This window comes from Oryzias melastigma, linkage group LG10 (assembly GCF_002922805.2).
Source record: "Oryzias melastigma strain HK-1 linkage group LG10, ASM292280v2, whole genome shotgun sequence".
In the NCBI taxonomy this organism is placed as follows: Eukaryota; Metazoa; Chordata; class Actinopteri; order Beloniformes; family Adrianichthyidae; genus Oryzias; species Oryzias melastigma.
Genome location: NC_050521.1, coordinates 7,951,871 through 7,973,620, shown reverse-complemented (window position 1 = coordinate 7,973,620; position 21,750 = coordinate 7,951,871). Strand labels below are relative to the sequence as shown.

Here is a 21,750-nt window from a genome sequence, read left to right as displayed (position 1 = left end):
GTTATCGAGACCTGCTGCCTGAAATCAGAGCCATCTGCATTGAGGAGTTGGGGGTTTGGCTGAAGGAAGACCCGGAGGACTTTCTGAACGATGGATGTCTGAAGTATTTGGGTTGGACCCTCTTTGATAAGGTAGACACATTGAGCAACACAATAAGTGTAAAAATTAAACTAACATTAAATCTGTCATTGAGAGTTTGGCACTCAGGTAATCCTTTAATATTTTAATAATATGACTTATTTCTTTTTTTTTTTTACATGAACAAAAGCAAAAGTATAAAAAGAACCTAGCATCTCTCAAAATGTTTTTTTTTTTTTTTTTTTTTTTTTACATTTAACTGAAGCTCATATAACTTTTTTTCAAAATAAAAGATGCTCTGTGCCAAACAGGATCATTTCAGTCTAGCCCCGGGCAGCTAGTAACCAAAAGCACTTTTTTTAGCCAGAGATCCACAGTGGATGGTCAAAAGAGCTGCATGTGGCTCTGGAGCCGCAGGTTGCAAACCCCTATTGTATATTAAAGTCCGACATTTTTAAAACTATACAGTGGGGTAAAAATAAGTCCAGGATTATTTGACAGTCAAAGGTTGTGAAAGTTGTCCCACTAAAAATAACGAGAGTAATCTGTAATGTTCATCATAGACAGAATGTAAAAAAAGAAGCCAAGGAATCACATTGTTAGATTTTAAAGAAGGATAAATAAGTATTTATTTTAAAAAAATGTGACATTTTATCTTTCCAGATTCTAATCTGCCCTGCAAATTATTTCTCATCCCACTCCCACCCCACTTTATTCCTGCAGATGATGCTCAAACCTACATTCAGCCAGTAGTTGAGAGAAGCCTGACCTCGTCCTGTGTGTGTTACTGTAGCTTGTGTTCTGTTCTCTTCCAGCAAAGTGCGGTGCGTCTGCAGTGTGTGCGCGCCCTGCAGGGTCTGTACAAGGAGGAGGAGTTCATTGGCCGCCTGGAGCTTTTTACCAGCAGATTCAAAGTGAGGCAGTGGTCCCTCTGGACTGGAATCACACCTCATTTAAAGCTTGTTTACTCGTTTCTGTCTGTCTGTCTGTCTGTCTGTCTTGACGCTTGTGTCTCATTTGTTTGAACATTTTTTTGCTTCTTCTTTGTTGCTGAGCCACATCCTCCCATTTCATTCTGTAGTTTTTTTTCCATCACTCCCCTTCTCTTTCATGGTCCCATCCTTTGTCTGGGTGTGTGTCTGGTTGTGTTAATTGCTGCCAGTTACTGATGGATAAAAAGCTGCTCCCAATCATGTAAAACCATCCAAAGCAATGGGGACAAATGCTCTTTGTATGATGATGCTTCTCCGCCTCATTAGTGGGTTTGTGCGTCTGTGTACTAAATTTGTGCATGTCTGTGGCTTTTTTTCATGTGTGTGTGTGCTGTGCAGTGTCAGTTTGCCAGCTTCATTGTTCATGTGTCTGTCTGTCTGACAGTGTGTACTAACCAACTGTCTGTGTTCAGGAGAGGATGCTGTCCATGGTGCTGGACAAAGACCCAGGCGTGGCTGTGGAAGCAGTCAATCTGCTGCTACTGATCCAACAGTGAGGGGGTTTCTCTGTCTCTGATGGTTTCTTTGTTTCTCTATCTTCTCTTTCACACATTTAGTTTGGTTTTATCTCACCTAACCTTAGCTGTGTGCATCAGAACTCTTGATGTTGCTTCGCAGTGTGGTGTGGGCTGAGTCAGTCTCCATGTAAGAGCCATAAATTGTTCATTTGTTTAAAGAAAGATGTTTATTAGTTACAATTTTAGCTAATATGTTAATATCACTGAATAGTTTCAGGTTTATTTCAATCAAATAAAACAAAACTAATGAAGATAAATAAAAAAAAATATAACTACTAGGGATGTCCCGATCAAGTTTTTTTGGGCCCGATCCGATAGTCATTGGATTTTGTGGATTTGCCGATACCGAGTCCCGATCCGATACTTTTGTAACACATATAAAACATGAACAAATTCAATAAACAGTCTTGTTGTCCCTTATTTATATTTCATTAACCTTCTTTTATCATTAAAAACTTAAATAAAATACTTCTGGGAAGTAGCTTTAATAGCGAAGTAAAAATAGAGCAAATATAAACTAGGAAAGAAAATACAATTTTCTTATATAAGTGATAATTAGTCACGTAAAAAAGTTTGTGCTTCTTTTTAAGTTCTTAAGACATCACATTTTCGGTTTTATTGTCACAAGAGTTCATTTTCTTAACTTTTATTTCTCTGTCAGATAAATCAAACGGGCATATCAAAGGACACCTCGGGTCCTAAGGAGTTAAATCACAGCGCTAGCATGTAGCAGTTAGCAGCTGCTGTGTAGCCGTCTGTCTGCAGCACAAAGAGCTTAACATTAAAAAGAACCAAAATTCTGTCTTTTTCTGTTGAAATACCTTCAGAGGTTGTTTGTGTTGGGACAAACCAATAGAGACACTTGCTGTCAGTTTAAAGCGTTTTTAAAAGAGTTATTGATCCCGGAAGTCTGAATCCGTGATCGACTAGCTAGCTTTATTGAACTGTTTACATTAGTATTCTGCTTGAACTGCTGCCGTTTTCTGCTACGTTTTCCGGGAATAACATTTAGTGATCTGTTCATGACATGCAGACTTCTAGTGGAGTATTTATCCTGAATAATGAGATTGAAATATAAAGCGCTGATCATAATAGGAACAAATGAAATATCCGATCCTGATCGGACAACGTTTTAGTAAAATTGCTTAAAAATTCCTAATACATGCCAATTTTACAAAAGTATTTTGTGTGTTGCTTAAATATGAGAAAAACTCCAAATTAGCCTAAAATCCTTAGTAGATGGCAAATTAGCCTAAAAAAGCTAACGCGTTACTTAAATGTTAGCTAAACTCCAAAATAGCCTAAAATTCCTCAGTAAACTAAATTAATCAAAAATGTTAGCCTGTCGCTAAAATAAAAGCTAAACTCTAAAATAGCCAAAATAAGTCCAGGAATATAGAATGAAAAAAATAAAAACAGCCAATTAGGAAGCAGAACAGTGTGCTGTAAAAAATCAAAAAAAATATACAGGATTTCGCTAAAAAAAAAATTAGCAAGTCCTCCAAAGGTGAACCGCAATACAACAAGTTTACTGCATCAGTAAATATCTTCAGAATCCAGCATGAAGTTACGTATTTGCCAAATATAAGAACTTGTTATTGTTTCATTTATGTCCTCTTTGTGTTTGAACTCTCACAGAATGACTGAGGAAGGCCTAAGTGAGGATGAGTGTGGTCGCATCTATCCCCTAGTTTACGCTGCTCATCGGGGCCTCGCTACCGCTGGGGGGGCTTTCCTCTACAACAAGTATGATCTCCACTCAGTCCATGAACAGTTTACAAAGAAACCAAGAGTTTATAGATTCCCTAATGAAGGAAATTATTCAGACAGGCTCCCAAAGCAGCAGAACTTTCATTTAGCCCTTAGTGATCCCACATTAATTTGAAATAAAGATGAGGAAGATGGATGAAGAAAACTCTTGATTTTCATTTAAAACCCATTTCATCTAGGGATGTGGTTCGTTACTAATGTGGCTATCCAATTCAATCCATGAATCAAGCTCACGAATCAAACCACGATTCTTACTTCTTAATTCATTTCTTGCTATTGGTGTAACTTTTTACTGGATGTATAAAAATTGAAATCATATGTATTAAATCACCATCATTTAAACATGTATTAGTACAGGAGATCAGAATCAACTTCTGAACATGTTAAATCAAACTTTTTTAGTCAACCTTCTGGTTAAGTTCAGCAGTAACATAAGCAACATAAAATGCATAAAAAACACACTGTTTTAGATCATTTAGCTACAAAACCTAGAAATGTTCTCCACAGTTTTTCCATCCTCAGCTTTCTGCATCACTTCACGTTCTAAGCATTACATCTTGATTCAAAGCCGGTATAAAAAGTTTCTTTTTTCCCACGGCAGAATCAGCTGATTAATTAATAAAAATCATTAATTGCGTTAACTGTGGAAGAGTTACCATGACCAAAAAAAATGTTTTATAGAACTTTATGTCAGTGAGTGCTAGGTTTTTTTATTTTTTATTTTGAAAACCGGAAGCTTCACTGACACAAAGATTTGTTTACTTCCGGTGACAGTAGCGCTGCTCTTTCTATTTTGTTTTAGTTCATAAACTTAAAATCCCACATTATTCTGCATTTCAAAGCAATGAATACATCGTTCCTGAATAAAATTTTTCTACACTTTACTATATTCATAAAGATTACAAGTCAGCTACCTTGGACATTGCGACTATTCGTACTCGAATTCTCAGAAACAGATTGCGAGTAACACCCGGATACTCGTTATAGCCCTAATTAGTTTTTTTTAACATGTTCTCGTGGTGTCTTTCTCATGATGAGGGGCATATTTGAGGAAAATTAAAAGAATTGCATTTCTCAATATTTTTTTATTCAAATTGTTGTAAATCATAAAGAGATTGTGTTTGTTTCGTAGAAAAGAGCCTCAAGCTCCATCTCCGCTCCATTCTGATACATCCACTTGTAGACAAATGGATCCACGAATGTCTTTGTTTTCCTCATCTGAGCTGGAATCTGGATCAAAACTGTACGACTGGATAGCTCCAATAGTGGTCGCCATTTTTGTTGCATCACTAAAGTCCCCCTCTGATGAAAATCGTGTTTTTTGAGTTTTTAACATGTCAGTGTGGCATTTTTCTTAGGAAAAAGAACAAATATAATAAGAAATAATTTTGTTTTTGCATTTCCGAGTATTTCTCCTTTTAAATTGCTGTCAGTCAAACTGTTGCAGACAGACTCTGTTTGAATGAATGATTTTCTTTCCATCAACAGCTCTGCTGCACATGCACTAAACCCTCATCTGTTCCTAGTGTCTAGTTCAGGTTCTGGAGAAGAGAAGATGGTATCTTCACATTGACTGCAGTCAAATGAGCCGCCGTTCACATTTCTGTGGTCAAATCAGCATCACTGGATTTTTTGTGTGAGTTTCATCCAATACTTACGGTAGCAGGACTGAGAATGCTGGAAAATCTCCACCAGACTCCACGGAGCTTCTTGATGTGACCACGGAAATGTGAACGGCGGCTCATTTGACCGCAGTTGGAAAGGATTGTTAATCAATGAAAGAGCATTTTGATGTTAGCTTTGATTATTTTATCAAGAACTCTGAGAAACCAATGATTGAATGTATTGATCACAGTCAATAAACATTGGAGAATTAGCTAAAAGAGTCTTTGGTGAACTGGAAGAAGAAAGAATCAGGATTTTGGAGGAAGTTCTGTCCATGACGATCTTCACTTCCTCGTCCCAGCGGGACTACTCAGCTCAGCACCAAAAGCCACGCCCTCTCAGAGGAGATTTTGGAAACGGAGGCTTCAGATCAACATGAAAAATAGCTTTTTAAGACATTTAGGTCATAATCATAATTAAAACACTACTGGGAACATTTTTTTGAATAAAAAAAAATGTCATAGAGGGACTTAATGTTAGGTTGGGTTGTGAGGGGCTGTAATCTAGTAGAAGATAGCATAAACTGATGGGTGATGGGTAGTTGGGGCAGGGTAGCTCCATGCCAATAGTCCCACCCATAACTCAAGGATGAATTTCTAATAAAACTCCTGCCGATCTGTCAAAACTATGTCCTAAGAAAAGACACAGTTTTCTTAATTTTGGCAAAAAACTGCATATTCATACTTAAAAGACCACTGGGAACACTTTTAAAATAGATCAAAAGATCATTGTGAGCTATTATTAACTCAACAACATTATATATTTTCTATACAAATGTGTCTTTTTTGATTCATTAAAACAAAAACAAATTATCTTTTACTTTTAAGAGGTAAAAAGTCCTTTGCTTTGTAAATTTTTATTTTTATTTTTACTTTTACGTTTTCCAGGTTTCAAGGCCTCATATCCAAAGAGAACGAAGAAAACAACAATAACAACAAAGCTGTCTTTTTTCACCTCCTCATTTCCTTCTACACCCAGAACGAGGTAGTAACTCTCCACTCTTTCATGTCTTTGCTTTAGTTCATTTCTGTTTTTATTTTTAAGGATATTTTCCCCCCATAAAAAATAAAAAACGTGTTTGGAAGGTAAAGCAGTTGATTAGCATATAGGTTGAAACAGCCATGTAGAGTGCAGCTGGTCTTTGCAGTTCCATGAGCACGGAGCGTACCTGGTGGACAGCCTGTGGAGAGTGGCAGCGTCCGAGCTGAGGGACTGGGAAACTATGAGCACGCTGCTGCTGCAGGATGCTGGTGAGGACCGGACTAACACAGTAAAAGATGAGATCTTTATTTGCATTTTAAAGGGTAACCAAACCCTAAATTAACTTTTTATCTGTTGACCTCTAAAAATGGGACTTTAAAAGTGCTGTCTGTTGGTTTTCTGCTGTTTTTTTCTATTTAAAATGAACTTGTTTAATTCCTGAAATTATGGCCTAAAACAGCCTATGTGCTGCCCCCTACAGGTTGAAACAAGGTATTACAGTTGAATTTTGAGATTGGTCAACTGGTTTAAGTCCCAGAAGTTTCACTTCATCGTGCTCTGAGCTCCAGTATAAACACCTTGTCCATCTTTGAACATGGAGGTCGCCCCGTGATGCCAAGAACAGTGGAGCTCACTCCGGGATGTTGGAGGTCGTCCTGCTATGCCGAGATCGGGGGAGGTTGTCCCGCGATGCTGAGAGTGGTGGAGTTCCTCCTCCGACGCTAAGAGCAGTGTAGGCCGTCCTGCGACGCAGAGAGTGGCCGAAGTCTTCCTGTGATGCCGGGAACAGTGGAGCTCACTCCATGATGTTCACTGCACCACGCCGAGAACGGCAGAGCTTGCTTGGTGCTAAGCTGACCCTTGGAACACTGTTTTTTTATTATTATTTTTATCAAGACAATAATAAAAAGATCCTTTACTTACCACTAGCTAAACTCACGCTCATCCTCTGCTCAGCCCGCCTTTCCTAGCCCCGCCCTCTTTTTAGCCATTTTTAAATTTAGGCTGAGAATGGGGGTGAGCCTCCAACTGTCCTGTTTGGTTAGTTACCCTTTAACACCTGAGGCGTCACCTGAGATGCTTACACACAAAATCTTTTACGTACTGTAACTTGTAACGTGCAACCGGGGCTGCACGGTGGCGCAGTGGTTAGCGCTCTCGCCTCACAGCGAGAAGGCCCTGGTTCGAATCCCGGCTGGGGGATTTGGGTCCTTTCTGTGTGGAGTTTGCATGTTCTCCCCGTGCATGTGTGGGTTTTCACCGGGGACTCCGGCTTCCTCCCTCCGTCCAAAAACATGCTTCATAGGTTAATTGGTGACTCTAAATTGCCCCTAGGTGTGAATGTGAGAGTGAATGTGTGTGTGATTGAGGCCCTGAGACAGACTGGAGACCTGTCCAGGGTAAACCCCGCCTTCGCCCTTCAGTAACCGGGTTAGTCTCCGGCACCCCGCGACCCCGAAAGGGAAGAAGCGGTCAGGAAGATGAATGAATGAATGAAGTTTTCAACCGTTAACACGATAATCATCCCAGTTCTGAAGGAGAAAAGCTTTTCTCCTTCAGAATCTACTGGAATTATCGTGTTAACAGTTACAGTAAGGGAAAGAACATAAACACTGGAGCTCTGGTGTTAAAGTGTTAAATAGTTCCATGAAAATGAACTGTTATGCGGTATTTAAGAGAATCAAGGCTGAGGTTGGTCTTCTCAGGCTAGATTTTTTTTCTTTTTAATCCCTGTTGTATGTGCTCTCACCTCATCTGCCCCCGCCTCTGCCTTTGTGTTGTCAGGTCTGCAGTATGAGGAGGAGGGGGTGCTCTTAGAGATCATGATGTGTGCAGTCAGACAGGCAGCGCAGGGAACCCCACCTGTAGGGAGAAGTCAAGCTAGAAAGGTGGAGACTGACATTTTGCCTTGAAACAATGCGGTTCCTGTCGTCTCTTGATTTGATTTGTGTGTTTATTATGAAGCTCCAACACGTTTTCTAATTGTTACATGGTGTGTTTTATTTATTTAATTAATTAGATCTTGAGTATGAAAGATAAGAAGATCCAAGAGCAGGACAGGAGTCGCATCACATCACACTTCATCCCCATCCTGCCACAGCTGCTCGCCAAGGTACAACAGTTACCCTCGTGTCTGGACAGCTTTTTGTTTACCATCTTTAAATAAGCATTAATGGAGAGTGCGTGTGTTTTTTTTTTTTTTTTTCTGAGCTACAGTACTCGGCAGATGCTAAAAAGGTCAGCCTCCTTCTCAAAGCACCTCTTTACTTTGATCTGGAGATGTACAGCAGCACTCAGTGGCTGAAAAAGGTAAGAGGTGTGGGGGACCATTCTAATTAACTACCATAGGGGGGGTAAGTACACATAAAATGAATCAATTGCCACATCAAAGAACTTCACAAATTAATTTCTTAGTCAAAGTTCTATTGAACTTAAAATAACATTGATTATCTACTTTTATTAAGGATTAGCTGCTAAAAAAGAACATGTGAGGCTCTTCAGGTTTGGACATTATGTTCAGAAATCATCTAATGACTTAAAATACCTAAATAATGTGTGTTTTACAGATTCTGTTTCACACCATTCCATTAAGGCCTCCTAATGATCAGGAAAATAAGAAATACAGCTAAAAATAACCCCTAATTGTATCAATTCAAAATCAAACTATTTATAAAGACGCTTAACATTCACATCGCCCTCATCAATGTGTGTTCAACCGGCTGGTTAGATTAGATTACATCAGATAAAATTAGCTTTCAAACCTTTTTTAATAAAGTTATCTTGTGTTTTTAATGGATTTCGTTTAAAAAAAAAGCATGTTCTAAGCTAATCCCAACAGTGTTCTGAACATTTCTCTCTGGGTTTGTCAGTATCTAGACCTGCTGCTGTCCCAGGTCTGTGTCATTGTGGAGAAGCACACCGACCTCACCGTGCTGCAGGCCTGTGCCCTGCTGGCCAACACCATGTGCTCAGAGAAGTACACCTTCTCCTCCCGGCCCCGTCTGGTTTTCAGCCAGCTTATGGATGAGCTGGTGGAATGTTTCAACTCACATTTGCCGGAAATTCTGCAGGTTGGAGTCAAATTGGGGACATTTTCTTAGATGTGTGAAATACTGCATTCCAGGTGAACCAAATGTCTTATAGTCTGATGAAGAATTGAGTTAAATCTATGCAGTACTTTTGGAAGAAAGGGGCTTTTTACTCTTCATCAAAGCAGATTTTTTTGTCAAAAGTTATATATTTACTGTAGTAGAGCCCACTAACAGGTTAGAATATTGTCTCTCGTGTGTTCAGGGGGGAGCAGATGAAGAGGACACGTACACTGCAGCCACGGCCTTGAAGAAGATTGCTGTTTTTAGCAGGCGAGTTCCTCTGACAGTCCAGACTGCACACCAGTGGATGACTTTTTTATGGAAGTTTTTTTGAGCCATAATTCAAAGTATTATGCAAATGAATCGCTCCCAAAAATGTCTTTAAGAGCGACAACACAGCAGTTGCAGTTGAAGTCATCCACATAGAAGCTAATTCATTAGCAGATAGCGCATTCTCTTCTGTAACCTCTGACGCCAAATGATTGTATTAGTTAGCTGAGTCTTTAATATTTTTAATTGGTTTACTAAAGGAAGTGGAGGTGGGATTTAGCGAATGTAGGGAGGTGGAAGGCCCCGCCCTAATGAGAGTCTGGCAGTTTGCATATCAATTGGAATGTTGGAAAAACAAATTTACAATGCAATTAATTTTGTTTTCGTTCAGCATTTTATTTTTTAATTGGTAATATTGAATTGTAAATTTTTATATTTTCATGTTAAATGTTTAAACTGAATATTGAATAGTCAATTAAAAATGCATTTCAAATTGCATGATGAATTTGCAAATTGAATTGTCAATTGAGAATTGCATAATACTTTGAATTATGTCTCAAAAACACTTCCATAGTTTCTGCTTGTTTTTCCAGTGCCAGGGACCCGACCGGCTGGAAGCTGTTTGACTCCTGTCTCCAGCTGCTGAATACTTGCATGGAGTCTCTGGATCTCCACACAGAGGTTTGGGACAAACAGTTAGGCCTCACTTCCACTGAGCTGTCCAGACCAGACATTTGAGCGTTTCCATTACAAAATGGACCCGTTAAGCAGGACCTACTGGTACCATTTCTGGTCCTCCGTTGGTGGTAGATCCATACGAAAATGGAATGGACCCTTTAGGGCGGAGCTTCTGTTGTCACATGATGTAACACGTTGATTGGCGGAAAGGGTCCACGACAACGTAGCATCAGATCAGCGCTTTCCTGACTCGAGATCCAAACCGAAAGTTTTGTGCTCTTTCGGCTGTATTCTTCTTCGTCCCTCGCAATCTTCTTGCAAAGAAAAATAAATTCTTTACATGTGGAGACATGCCGAATCCACGAATACAGAGACACTCCTGTTCCCATCTGACCGCCGCAGGTGAAGTCAATCCATAACTGTTATCAATCCATACTCATCAAAAACAATTCTGATCATGCTTAGTATAACATTAATTGAAGAACATTGGTGCTCAACATGAAGATTTTTTTTTCTTTTTAATTCAGAACAAAAGACTGCTCTGCAGCATAGAAGCCGGCTTCATCCACAATAAACACCTGCTCCGGATTACAATTATCCTCTGCGGTTATCTTTTCTCTGGCCGTTTCTGAGTCGGCTGATGCAGCTTCCCTGTAGTCTCATCATTTTAGACGCTCATCAGTCTACACCCTGCATGCACTTTGATGGTCCAACACTCAATGGAAACGCTCACTAGACTATTCTAAACCGGCCAAGAGGGGACTGGTCTGGTCCGGACCACTCAGAGGAAACGAGGCATTACTGCTTTCAGACTGATGTTTGACAGGCCTCCTGACTTGTCGTTAAAAACCCACTCTGATCATCTTTTGATCTATTGTAAAAGCGTTCCCAGGGGTCTTTTAATTCTGAATATGCTGTTTTTAGCCTAAATTTTGAAAAACTTTTTCCAACTGTATTTTTTTCAACTGCACCTTATTCACCACAATTTGAATAAAGAAATACTCAGAACGGCTTCATTCTCTTCATACATGTCCTCAATTATTAGAAAAATGTTAAAAACACCATTTTCATCAGAGTGGGTCTTTAATGACTATTTATTTTGTGAAATTAATTTTAAAATCTTTTCATCTTCATGGGCTTCCAGCTGATGGCGTCGGCTCTGAAGTGTGCCGGCTTTCACCTGATGTGGGCCAGAGTCAACGTGGACAAGTCCAAACCAAAAGCGGTACTTCATCCACTTCATTTAACTCTTTACTAGGGCCGGGAATCGATTTAAAAAAAAAGACTAATTAATTGCAAATCTGGAAATATTAATTGCGATTAATCACAAATAATCTGCGAATAATCACAATATGAAATCACATGCAAAATTGAACATTTAGAAGGTTTATTTTTAACCCTTTGGAACCTAGGGGCTGAAACTTGGATTTTGTCTACTTTTGAATTTTGAATTTGAAACACTACCTGCTGCCTATTTGGTGTTATTTTAATCAGCACAACCTCTCCTTTGTGACACTACCTTTATTTAGTACTTTTTCCATGTTGTATTCACACACTAGACATAAAATCATGCAAAAACAGAAAATCCCATTCTGTCTACAAAAATGGGATTTATTTTGCTGTGTAAACCCCAAAACTATATAATGATTTGTTTTTACTTAATAGACTGAAAGTTTTAGGTGTATTTTTTATAAAAAAAAACAAACAAATCAACATGTTTCTGAATGAAAATACAGATGAAAGTCCCAGATTTCTTTGGGCCACGTATACTTCTGTCTGCCTGCGTGGATTTAAATACCAGGCAGCCCAAAAATAAGAATATCTTACTGCTGTCTATTTGACATTTTTCATGGAATTCTGTTTTTTCTTTTCTCATAATTTCTTTTATTGTGTGAAAATAATAAGAGTTTTTTTGGGGGGAGATGTTAGATCAAGCTGGATTTCAGTTCGTCTACACAGGTGGAGGCGTGTCTGTCCATTCTGTACTGCTCACCTCCCACAACGTCAGTGGGCGGAACGTTCGCAGGGAACCGCAGAGTTTTCACAATTTTTAGACAATGTCGTTTTGGAAAATTCATGTCGGTCCCCATCCCAAAATAAAATAATAGGGTCCGCTGATGCTGCATTACAGCCATCAGATTGAAATTTGTTCTCTGCCTTATTTATTAAAATAAAAGATCACTTTTGTCCAAAAACTACAAATAAATGGCATATTATTTCTTTTTTTTTTAATAAAATCTCAATCATAGAATGTAAAAAAGCTTGAATGTTATCTTAGATTACATTTTATCACGCTGCAGGGCAGGACGCCTGAGGGCGTTAACTCGTCAATTATGATTTACTAATCGCATTCATTGACACATCAAAGTTCATAGCTCTACTCTTTACTCTTTCTGGTTTATATGACCGCACGTTCGCACTCATAACTCAGTTGATTAGACGATGGCTATCACAGCAGCTGTCAGCGGTCTCGCCCCATGTTCTGTGTTGTCCAACAGTCGACCAGCAGGCGGTAACACAACAGTCTGTTGGAGCCTGCTGTGATGCTCACAAATCTTTTCATTATATCCTTTGTATTTATAAACTTCCTCACATTTTCCTATGCAGATAATGTTATTATTATTATTCATGTTATCTTATTTATCACAGTAAGTCTTTTTCTTCTTGTATCTCAGAATTTGAAGAGACTTCATCGTCCTGTTAAACAGAACACAATACTATCAAACTAAAACACTTTTCAGAGGTTACTGCTGTAGCTGCAGCATAACCTGAATCTGAATGTCTGTTTTCTCATAGAAAATGCCCTCTTTACATCTCCGGTTGTGTCATTCCTCTTTGCAGGCAGAAGTTAAGCATCTGAAAAAAGACGTGCGCCGGTTCTGTAAAATCTGTCAGACGTGTTTGTGTGTGGACAAGATGGAGATCAGAGATGAGGTAAAAGCTCTCGTCTGATTGGGTAACGAGATGGCAGATATCAGTACAGTCACTTCTGGGGGTTGGAGGAATTTGGAGGATTTTTTTTATTTTTGACTAGAAGCAATAAAAAAAAGTTTGTCTAAACAATGAATCATTTTCTGGATATTTGAATCAGTTCTGTTATCAGTTTGTCATTTTGAACCTTATTATTTATATGTTAAATGGACAGTTTAGTTTGCAAAGGAGCCATTTATATTATTAACCTTCATAATGTTTGCAACTGATAACTATTTTTTACTACTTTCCTCCATTGGTATATACAGTGCATCCGAAAAGTGTTCTCAATAGCTCACCTTTTCCACATTTTATTATGTCACAGCCTTATTTCAATATGGATTAAATCTGTTTTCTTCCTGGAAAATTCTTTAAATAAGTGCAGTTTTGGGCAGGCAGTAGCCAATGTTGTGCAGCATAAGATAAAATGTGCTTTTAACTCATAAAAGATCAAACTTTTTACCAAAGTTTTACTTAGTTTAGCAAACAAGACATTTTCAGGTCAGCAGAGATGTAAAAACCTACATAGTTTATCATCTATGTGCAATTCAGATATCAATTTATAAATTTAACTAATCTAAATTAAATAAATACTAATTAAGTAATCATGGAGCTGCTGACTCTGACGGTCGACATGGCTGAGTCAGCAGTCTCACTGACTTATTTTATGTTTGGTTAAGGAGCCACCATGGAGATAAAAGAGCCACATGTGGATCTGAAGCCGCAGGTTACAGACCTCTGATCTACATAATAGATAAGGTTATAAATAAAAAAAAATAATTTAAATGTTTTTTTTGTTTTTTTTAATCATGGGCTAATTTGTCCGTTGATAATTATTTGACAGCGTTCCTAGACCGTCTAGAGTCGGATGTGGAGAGGATCCAGTAGTTTTTCAAAATAAAACTTCCTTCACAATCAGATTGTGCATAAAATGAAAAAAAAAATGTTTTTTTCGGTACCGGGGGTTTGGGGACCACCAAGTGACTGACTCAGGAAAACGAGTCTAAAAGTGTCTCAGTATGAATGGAATAAACGTCAAACCAAAAACCTTTTCTTTCTCAGTGAATGTTCTTCCATGTTCAGGCATTCCAGCTGCTGTGTGACCTGCTGCTGTTGTACAGCGAGGGTTCCGTTCAATCAGAACCGGCGCTCCGAACGCTGGTCCACCTCCCGTCTGTCCCTCTGTGCTCCGAGCTGACGTCATTCCTGCTCGACCACATCTTCACTGACGAGGAACAGGGCGAGCTCTGCGGTACGTGTGCATCATCGCCTCTAAATAGACGCGGGTGTGATCGGTGCCGCTTTCCTCAAGCAGCTTGACAAAGTGACAAATGAACTGTGCTCACATGTCCTTCGTGATTGTTCAGAAACACCATAGGTTTCCCTTCACACAGATGCAGTTCGTTGGTTTATTTGGATTATTTCTAATATGTATTTTTAAAAACTAAACATTTAAAAATAAAGATGCCTCCTCTCCTCTCATTTTGATTGCAGATGAACGTGAGGAAGAGATGAAGATGACTCTTTTTCAGAAGAGGCGCAGGCAGCTCGCCGGCTACTGTAAGCTGATTCTGTACGGAGTCCTGGACCTGTCTGCTGCCACCAACGTCTTCAAGCACTACAGCAAGGTCAGGCCGTGCTTCACAGGCTTTAGTCAAGCCTGTGTGCACAAGATGTGAGGCTGATATGCTTTTTGCATCTTTTCTTTAATCTCTCATCCCTCCATGAATAAATAAAATGTGTTAAAAATACAGGAATCATTAATATTGAAGATGAGGTGTAAAAGTGCGGAGGAGGGAGATGAAACTGGTTTTAGATCCAGCATGAAGCCAGGGATGAGTCAGAGCTGCAGCTAAAAGAGGCAGACGGGAGCCAGAACGGAGCGGATCATTTCACGTCTTCAGACCTTTTCATCTCAGCTGCTAATTAAACCCATTAACCAAGTTTCCCGTTTCCCTCCAGTTTTTCAAAGACTTTGGTGACATCATCAAAGAGACGGTGAGCAAAAGCAAGCTCATCAACCCCGTGCAGAGCGCCAAGACGGTCTGCCTGTGCCTGCAGCAGGTGTGCACTCACATTTCTATAAAACTTGGGCTGAAAAGGGTTTTTAAGATGGTGCGCCCCCTGTGGTCAGAGTGGGAGAGGAGCAGCAAAGAGAAAGAGTTGGATTACTCCAACATTACTCGCTATTTTTTTTTGCTCCTCTAATGTTAGCTTGGGGTTGTGTGGGCTGTAAGCTAGTGGGAGGACATGTTAACAGTTCAGTGTTGGGAATCTTACTTTTAAAAGGTAATTTATTATAGTTACAAGTTACATTTTCCTAATAGTTATTGAGGTAGTAACTCAGTTACTGCATCTAAAAAGTGCTCAGCAGAGTAACTACTCCAGTTACTTTGTCAATTAAATTACAACAGTAAATGTTATGTTTTTCCTCAGCTGGCGACAAAGACAACAAATTATTTTTATTAAATTCAATCATTTAATGAAAATAACATTTCTACTTTGCTGGTTTAGTTCTACCAATGAAATAATGATGTTTACCTACAATATAGAGAGGGAAGATTGAAGTGTAGAAATATTTATTTACCGGAATTATCACAAAAAACACTCCAAAAGCTATATATAAATATTAATATTAACTGCACATAAACTAGACACAAAGGTTTTAAAAATCAACTTATTTTACTATCCTAAATGTTGTTTTAACAAACAAAATAGTTTGAATCACATTAATAGAGGGGATATTAAAACACGAATAATTAACAATAATTAAGTAACAATATTTCTCCTGCACTGCATTTTTTTATTATATTGCATCTTAACCTGAACTCTAATGTTGTGACTCAGAATTATCAAACTCGAAAATTGCAACAAGAAAATAAATAGCATTAACTTCACATGAGGAGAAAAACAAAATTTCTCAAAAATACGAATATCAGCAACTGAATGATTTCTACAACATACTTCAGTGTTCGGTTCTGTGTGAGTTACTGGGCCGTGAAGTCCCGATAGTCTCATTTTAACGGTGCTGCTGTCACTGGATCACTTGTGAGAAAAAAAATGGAAATGAACAGTTTAAGACGGACTGTCTTTCTACAACGTGAATTTGACAAACATTTTTCCATTTCGTTTCAAACAAACTAAAATTCTGAATTGCCGCCAAACCCTGGCAGTGCGGTGCACGCGCCTAGATCTTGGGGCATGCCCCGCCCACGTGACTTTATAATGCCAGGTCTGCCATTCTCTTTGACACACATGCGCAGGAGTGCTAATTGGTCAGTAGTGATGTCACAGGAAGTTCTGGGGCCATAACAACACGGCAACGGGCTTGAAAGTGTTTGAAACATAAGGAAAAAATAAATAATAGAAAAAAGTATTCGATGCAATATCTGCCAGACAGAACTTGTGTTCCATGATGGCACCTCGACGGTAATGCATGAGTATGATCATGTAGAAGAATTCGCCTCGCTAAGCTAAGCTAATATTAGCACAAATAGAGAGCAACCGACAGTTTCACGGGTTTAAATGGATTGTGTGCGGCTGTCATTAATGAGCTGTATGGAGATAAACCAGAAGATTTGCAGCAGATCCGTGTCTACATGGTGAACGTTACAGAATCCGTGCTCTTCGAACCAAACACCGAGAGGGCAGCACGGCGCGTAATATGAATTTAGACTGTTAATGAACTGCTTAGCCAAGGCTTCATTCATATTCCGCGCCTCAATCCGGTCGTTTGGTTCAAAGAGTGGATTTTGAAACATTCACCGCGCAGACAAAGAGGCTGTGTGTCGATACGGGTCTGCTGCGGAGTTACAGAGCGGTGTGAAAACTATTTACAAGTCCCAGAAGTGAACTAGTGAGGTCGCCTTAGAGTCCAGAGCTAAGTTGACAAGTGTAGCATTACATTAGCTGCATTATGCTACAATTAATGTAACTTAAAGTCACAAAAATGGCAAAAAGCTGCATAATAACCACAACATTAAAGAGATAACCAATTTATAGGCACCACCAAACGGAAAAATATTCGGTCTGCACATGTGCAGTAGGAGTAGCTAGGAAGGATGTCAAAAATGAAAGTAGTACATTCTAAAATTTTAATTTTCCCACTTTTTTAAGATACTATGTCTCAAAGCACTATGTTTATCTGGGCAACCTGAGGTTTTTATGTATAAGAATATATTGAGTTTAAAGATGTTATTAGTGTTTTGGTTTTATAGATAGGCCTCAGTGAGCAAATATGTAGAGTGTGTTTAAATGTGTCTATAGGTTTTTCAATACCCTATACAACCATGTTTTATATACTATATGTTTTAAAGCTTAAAAAAAGAATTGCAGGCTTTTATTTATTTTTTGTAGTTGATTCAGATTACCTCATTTGATTGAAGTCTTGTTTAATGCCAGAAACAAATTTAGAAAAGCTGCAAGATTTATTAAAGACTTAAGAACTATTGTCTTATTTTTTAGTTAACATACAGATAAAACACTTCTAGTTTAAAGCTAATGATGCTTAAGATGTGTGTTTTACATCAAGTCGATGCACAACCTGTTTAGTTGACTAATTGAAAAGATTAATTGAAGATTAGTTGACTATTAAAATAATTGTTTGTGGCTGCCCTAAACCACATAGAAGACAGTGTTGTTTGCGAACCGCTCTCGGCTTATTGAAACCACACGGTCTGCACGTGTTTATCTGAGTCTCGTCTTTGTCTTTAGATGTTCTCAGAGATGCTCATAGATGACCCCAGCCAGCAGGATCTCACTGAGATCAGAGACTTGGCAAAGAAGCTGGCCATGACCTTCGGCATCGACCTCCACCGCATCCGTAAACCGTTGGTCGCCCTGCACCTGTCAGTACTTCACCTTACACAGACAGCGTTCCTGTTTAACCACTTCCTTAAGTCTTTTATGAAGTTTAGATTCAAATAAACCCCTTTAAAAAAAGAGGTTTCTGGCTCAATTCCCATCTAGAGCCTCAGTGCAGAGTTCTTTCAGTTTCTCAGTCCAGAAACTTCCACTTCACGTAACAAGTGTTCGTTAGTGGTCCATAAGTGTTCATGATTGTCTCTGCGTGGTTCTGATGGACCTGTTTGTTCTCTTGCTTTTCATATTTGCTTTCAGGGACGGTATAAAGTTTGCGTGTAGAGTCCCACAGGATGGGGGCGAGCAGCTTCCAAATGCAGACTTCTTGGAAGTCCTCAGTGAATTCAGTTTCAAGCTGCTTCAACAGGATCGGATTGTCATGTGAGAACAAAGTTTCTTTCCACTGATGCTATGAGTTACTCAACACTTTTTAGTTTTGTTGCTGCAATCAAGAAATATGCCTTTGATCAACTGAATCTCCCCTCGGGATGTTTCTGCTGTTGTTCCACATTTTCTAAGTCAAACTTTAAAAATACTGGAAAAGTAGCATTTCCTGCAATAATGCTAGCGTGAATGCTTTTTGCTGAAAGTTGTAGATCAAGATGCTGAAGGTTTTTGCTGAAAATGGCGACTTGATTTACTTTTAATTGCTGAAAGGATTTGCTGAAAATGCTAAAGTTATTTACAAAATGTTAAATTTACATAAAGACTGGAATTTTCTTTAAAGTACTATGAAGGAACAATGAAGTTGACCTACATTTCTGAAAATTTGTGGTAAAATTGCTTTAAAACTTACTCTAAAAGATGAAAACATAGCCCATGAATACATTTAAAGGCTTGTTGCTAATCTACATAAATATTGAAATTTGAAGACTTTCTCATACATTTCTTATTTCTTTCAAAAACGATACCAGAAATACAAGTATTAATGTCCTGAACAAGCTGAATGTTTTGATACCAAGATTGCTGAAATTGTTGAAAGTGTGATTGAATTTGTATGTGCAGCAAAACGTTCATAGAGGAGCAGGAGAATCGCTGTAGTCTGAATGCTCACTAAGCATTCACACAAATATACCTTTTATGTGTTTATTGTTCCTCAGCTGACATACACACAACCATCAAAACCCTTACTTTCTTTACATTCATCTCTTCTTCCAGATCTGAGTTTCTGAAGTCTGAGTGTCCCAGTGCTGCCCTCTCTTGGCCGTCAGTCAAACATTATCAGTGTTCTCTGGAGTCCCGCTCCGCTGCCAGGCTTAAAGAGCAGGAAGTGGCTGGCGGTTCTGTTTCCAGACATGAAAGCCCTCAGCCCAAACGCAGGAGGACCGCTGCTGAGGGTGACGCACAACACCCACTAAACACGTGACATGCTTTTATTTTATGTCTGCACACATTAAAAAAAAGGAGGAATTTATCAAATAGTCTATCATATCCAGAAATCTGTCTAAAATAAGAGAAATGACATGTTTTTTTTATTCAGAATATGTTGCAAATTATTCTAACTTCATTGAAAGTTTTTTTTATTTGAGATCTCCATTTGTTGTCGAGTAAGAAAGTCTTTAATATCTTTTTTTAACTCAAGATTCAACATCCAGCTCAACCAAAGGGGCGTGGTTGGAGAGTAGCAGCATCCACAGCCGTATGCACACTCCTGTGCTCACCTCCACGGTGCAGAAACGGGCAGCGCATCCGCAGCTACCATCACCACCGCCATCCACACAGGACAGAGCATCAGAGTCTGACGCTGCCAGTGGATTGGCTGAGCTGGAGTCAGAAGACGAGTTCTCCTCGGGGTTAGTTCCTTTTCAGCAACATTTTTGTTGTAGCTTTCATCGCTGATGGACTTTGTTCTTTTTTTACTGAAGGCTTTAAACTCATCAGTTAAATGTCATCAATCATTTTCAGTAACAAAATGATCATCTTGTGTTATACAGGATGCTGATGCGAAAAGTGATTCCCACGAAACAGGGTCGTCTGGTTCCTGCCCAGACTGCACCAGCTTGGGATAAAGAGGACGTGGCATCCCACCTGACTTTGTAAGGCTGATTTAACGTAGAAGAAAAACTTTAAAGTGGAGAGTAATGTCGGTTTTTGGATATTCCTTTCATGTGCTGGAGTAGAAACGAATATGTTTCATCTGCTGTCCAGGCTTTCTCTGATTGAAGAAGACACCTCAGAGAGAGAAGAAGGCGAAGATGAACCTGAGATTGAAGATTCTGATGATGAATCACAGTCTTCTTACACACTGGTAAGATAAGAAAGTTGAAAGTCTCATTCTGATCATCTTTTGATTTACTCGAAAATTGTTCCCAGTGGTTTTTTAAATTATGATTATTGTGTTTTTAGCCCTAAAGTGTCATTTTCTAGGACATAGTTTCTGCAGAGCAGCAGGAGTTCATTAAAAATTCACCTGAGTTGTGGGTGGGACTGTAGGCACGGAGTAAGCCCGCCCCCATTTCCCATCATCCCTCTGTTTACACTCTATCTGCTCCTGATTCACAACTATTTGAATAAAGACATTTTAAACTTAAATTTCTCATTATAAATTTATATTCAACTTTATTTAAATACATTTAAAAACATAGACAAGACTTAGATAAACATACTCAGACCGCCATAATAAAAAAATAGTCATCATAATAAAAAAGAAACAATACACATTCTGCAAAACAGTCCATAAAATCATATTAAAACATGAACTGTTAAAAGTATTTAAAAGCTAAAAAGATATTTTTTTTTTCTTAAAAACCTCCATGGATGAAGTCCTCACATCCTCAGGGAGGCGACAGTGCTGGGATGTGGCCTCATCATCAGAGGGTCATAAACTAATCCTAATTCTGATATAAATGAAGGTCCAATTCTATTGACCGTTTACAATACTATTTTAAAAAGTCTTAAAATCCATCCTAAAGCTGAGTAGGAGCCGGATGTCAAAATAGGAATGATGTGCTCCCTCTGTCTGGTCCTGGTTAAAGAGTGTGCAGTCATGTTTTAAATTATATATATGACCTCTATCATTAGAAAAATGCCAGAAGAACATGTTAAATACACATCATAATGGGTCGTCAAAGAAGTAGAGGAAGGTAGCTTTAACTTGTGTTAAAAACAATTCATTTGAGGTCAAGTTTAAGTAAAATGTTGAATCAGTTTGTATGGTTTTTGCTCTACAAATTGCTCTTAATAATTACCATAATTAAGTGTAAGTTAAGATTTGATTGTAAAGTTAATCTTTTTGTTGTTTTTCAGCCTTCCACGAGGCACACCTCAGTCAGTGTCCTTGATGAGCTCTTTGACTGAGATCATCCTCCTGCCAGATCTTCAGGAGTGGGAAGCACTTAACAAAAACCTTCATTTACTATTGAAAACTACACATCCAGTTCATGTTTAAAGTGTGTTGCATTTTGTCGTTGTTCATAGAAAATTATCTTTGTTATATAAAAGTTGAAATGTTTATTTCATATTTTTTAATTGGAAAAAATGTTTAAATACGGTTGTTTCCTATAAACTGAAAGTGCAAATAATTCTCTATATTTTGCACTGTTGTTGCCAACATTTATTTTGTTGAAAAAGTTGCAGTTAATTGTTTTTTTTTTAGACTTCTTATTTTAAAATTGATGTTTCATATTTCTTTCTTTTTGATTTTGTGATGACTTTGTATTTCAGAATCAAATAAAATGTTTTGAAACATGAAGGTATTGATTTAAACATATATTTAAAGTTAATATTAGCTTTTGAAGGATTTTACATGTATATAAAGCAGTCAAATTTGTACTTTAACAACTATGACACTCCATAAAGGAGCCTATAAACCAGACCTGGAAAAGAAAAAATACCAATGAAGTTGCGTAAAAAACTAATTAAAGCCTGATTTTATTT

The 21,750-nt window shown here is 38.4% G+C and overlaps 1 protein-coding gene across 1 annotated transcript; it reads left to right on the top strand.

The window, feature by feature from the left end:
- On the top strand, positions 1–21,426 carry LOC112153377 (cohesin subunit SA-1; the record flags this gene model as incomplete). Its single annotated transcript, XM_024283558.1, is given in 24 exon segments — positions 1–131; positions 894–992; positions 1,484–1,563; positions 3,227–3,334; positions 5,911–6,007; positions 6,171–6,273; positions 7,790–7,893; positions 8,025–8,117; positions 8,222–8,314; positions 8,875–9,075; positions 9,299–9,366; positions 9,960–10,047; positions 11,189–11,269; positions 12,886–12,978; positions 14,098–14,266; positions 14,509–14,642; positions 14,977–15,078; positions 17,728–17,861; positions 18,133–18,255; positions 19,033–19,211; positions 19,457–19,667; positions 19,809–19,910; positions 20,023–20,122; positions 21,121–21,426. Coding segments are annotated over 24 exon segments (2,744 nt in total), but the record flags the coding sequence as incomplete, so codon positions are not given.
- Positions 21,427–21,750: the final 324 nt, after the last annotated feature.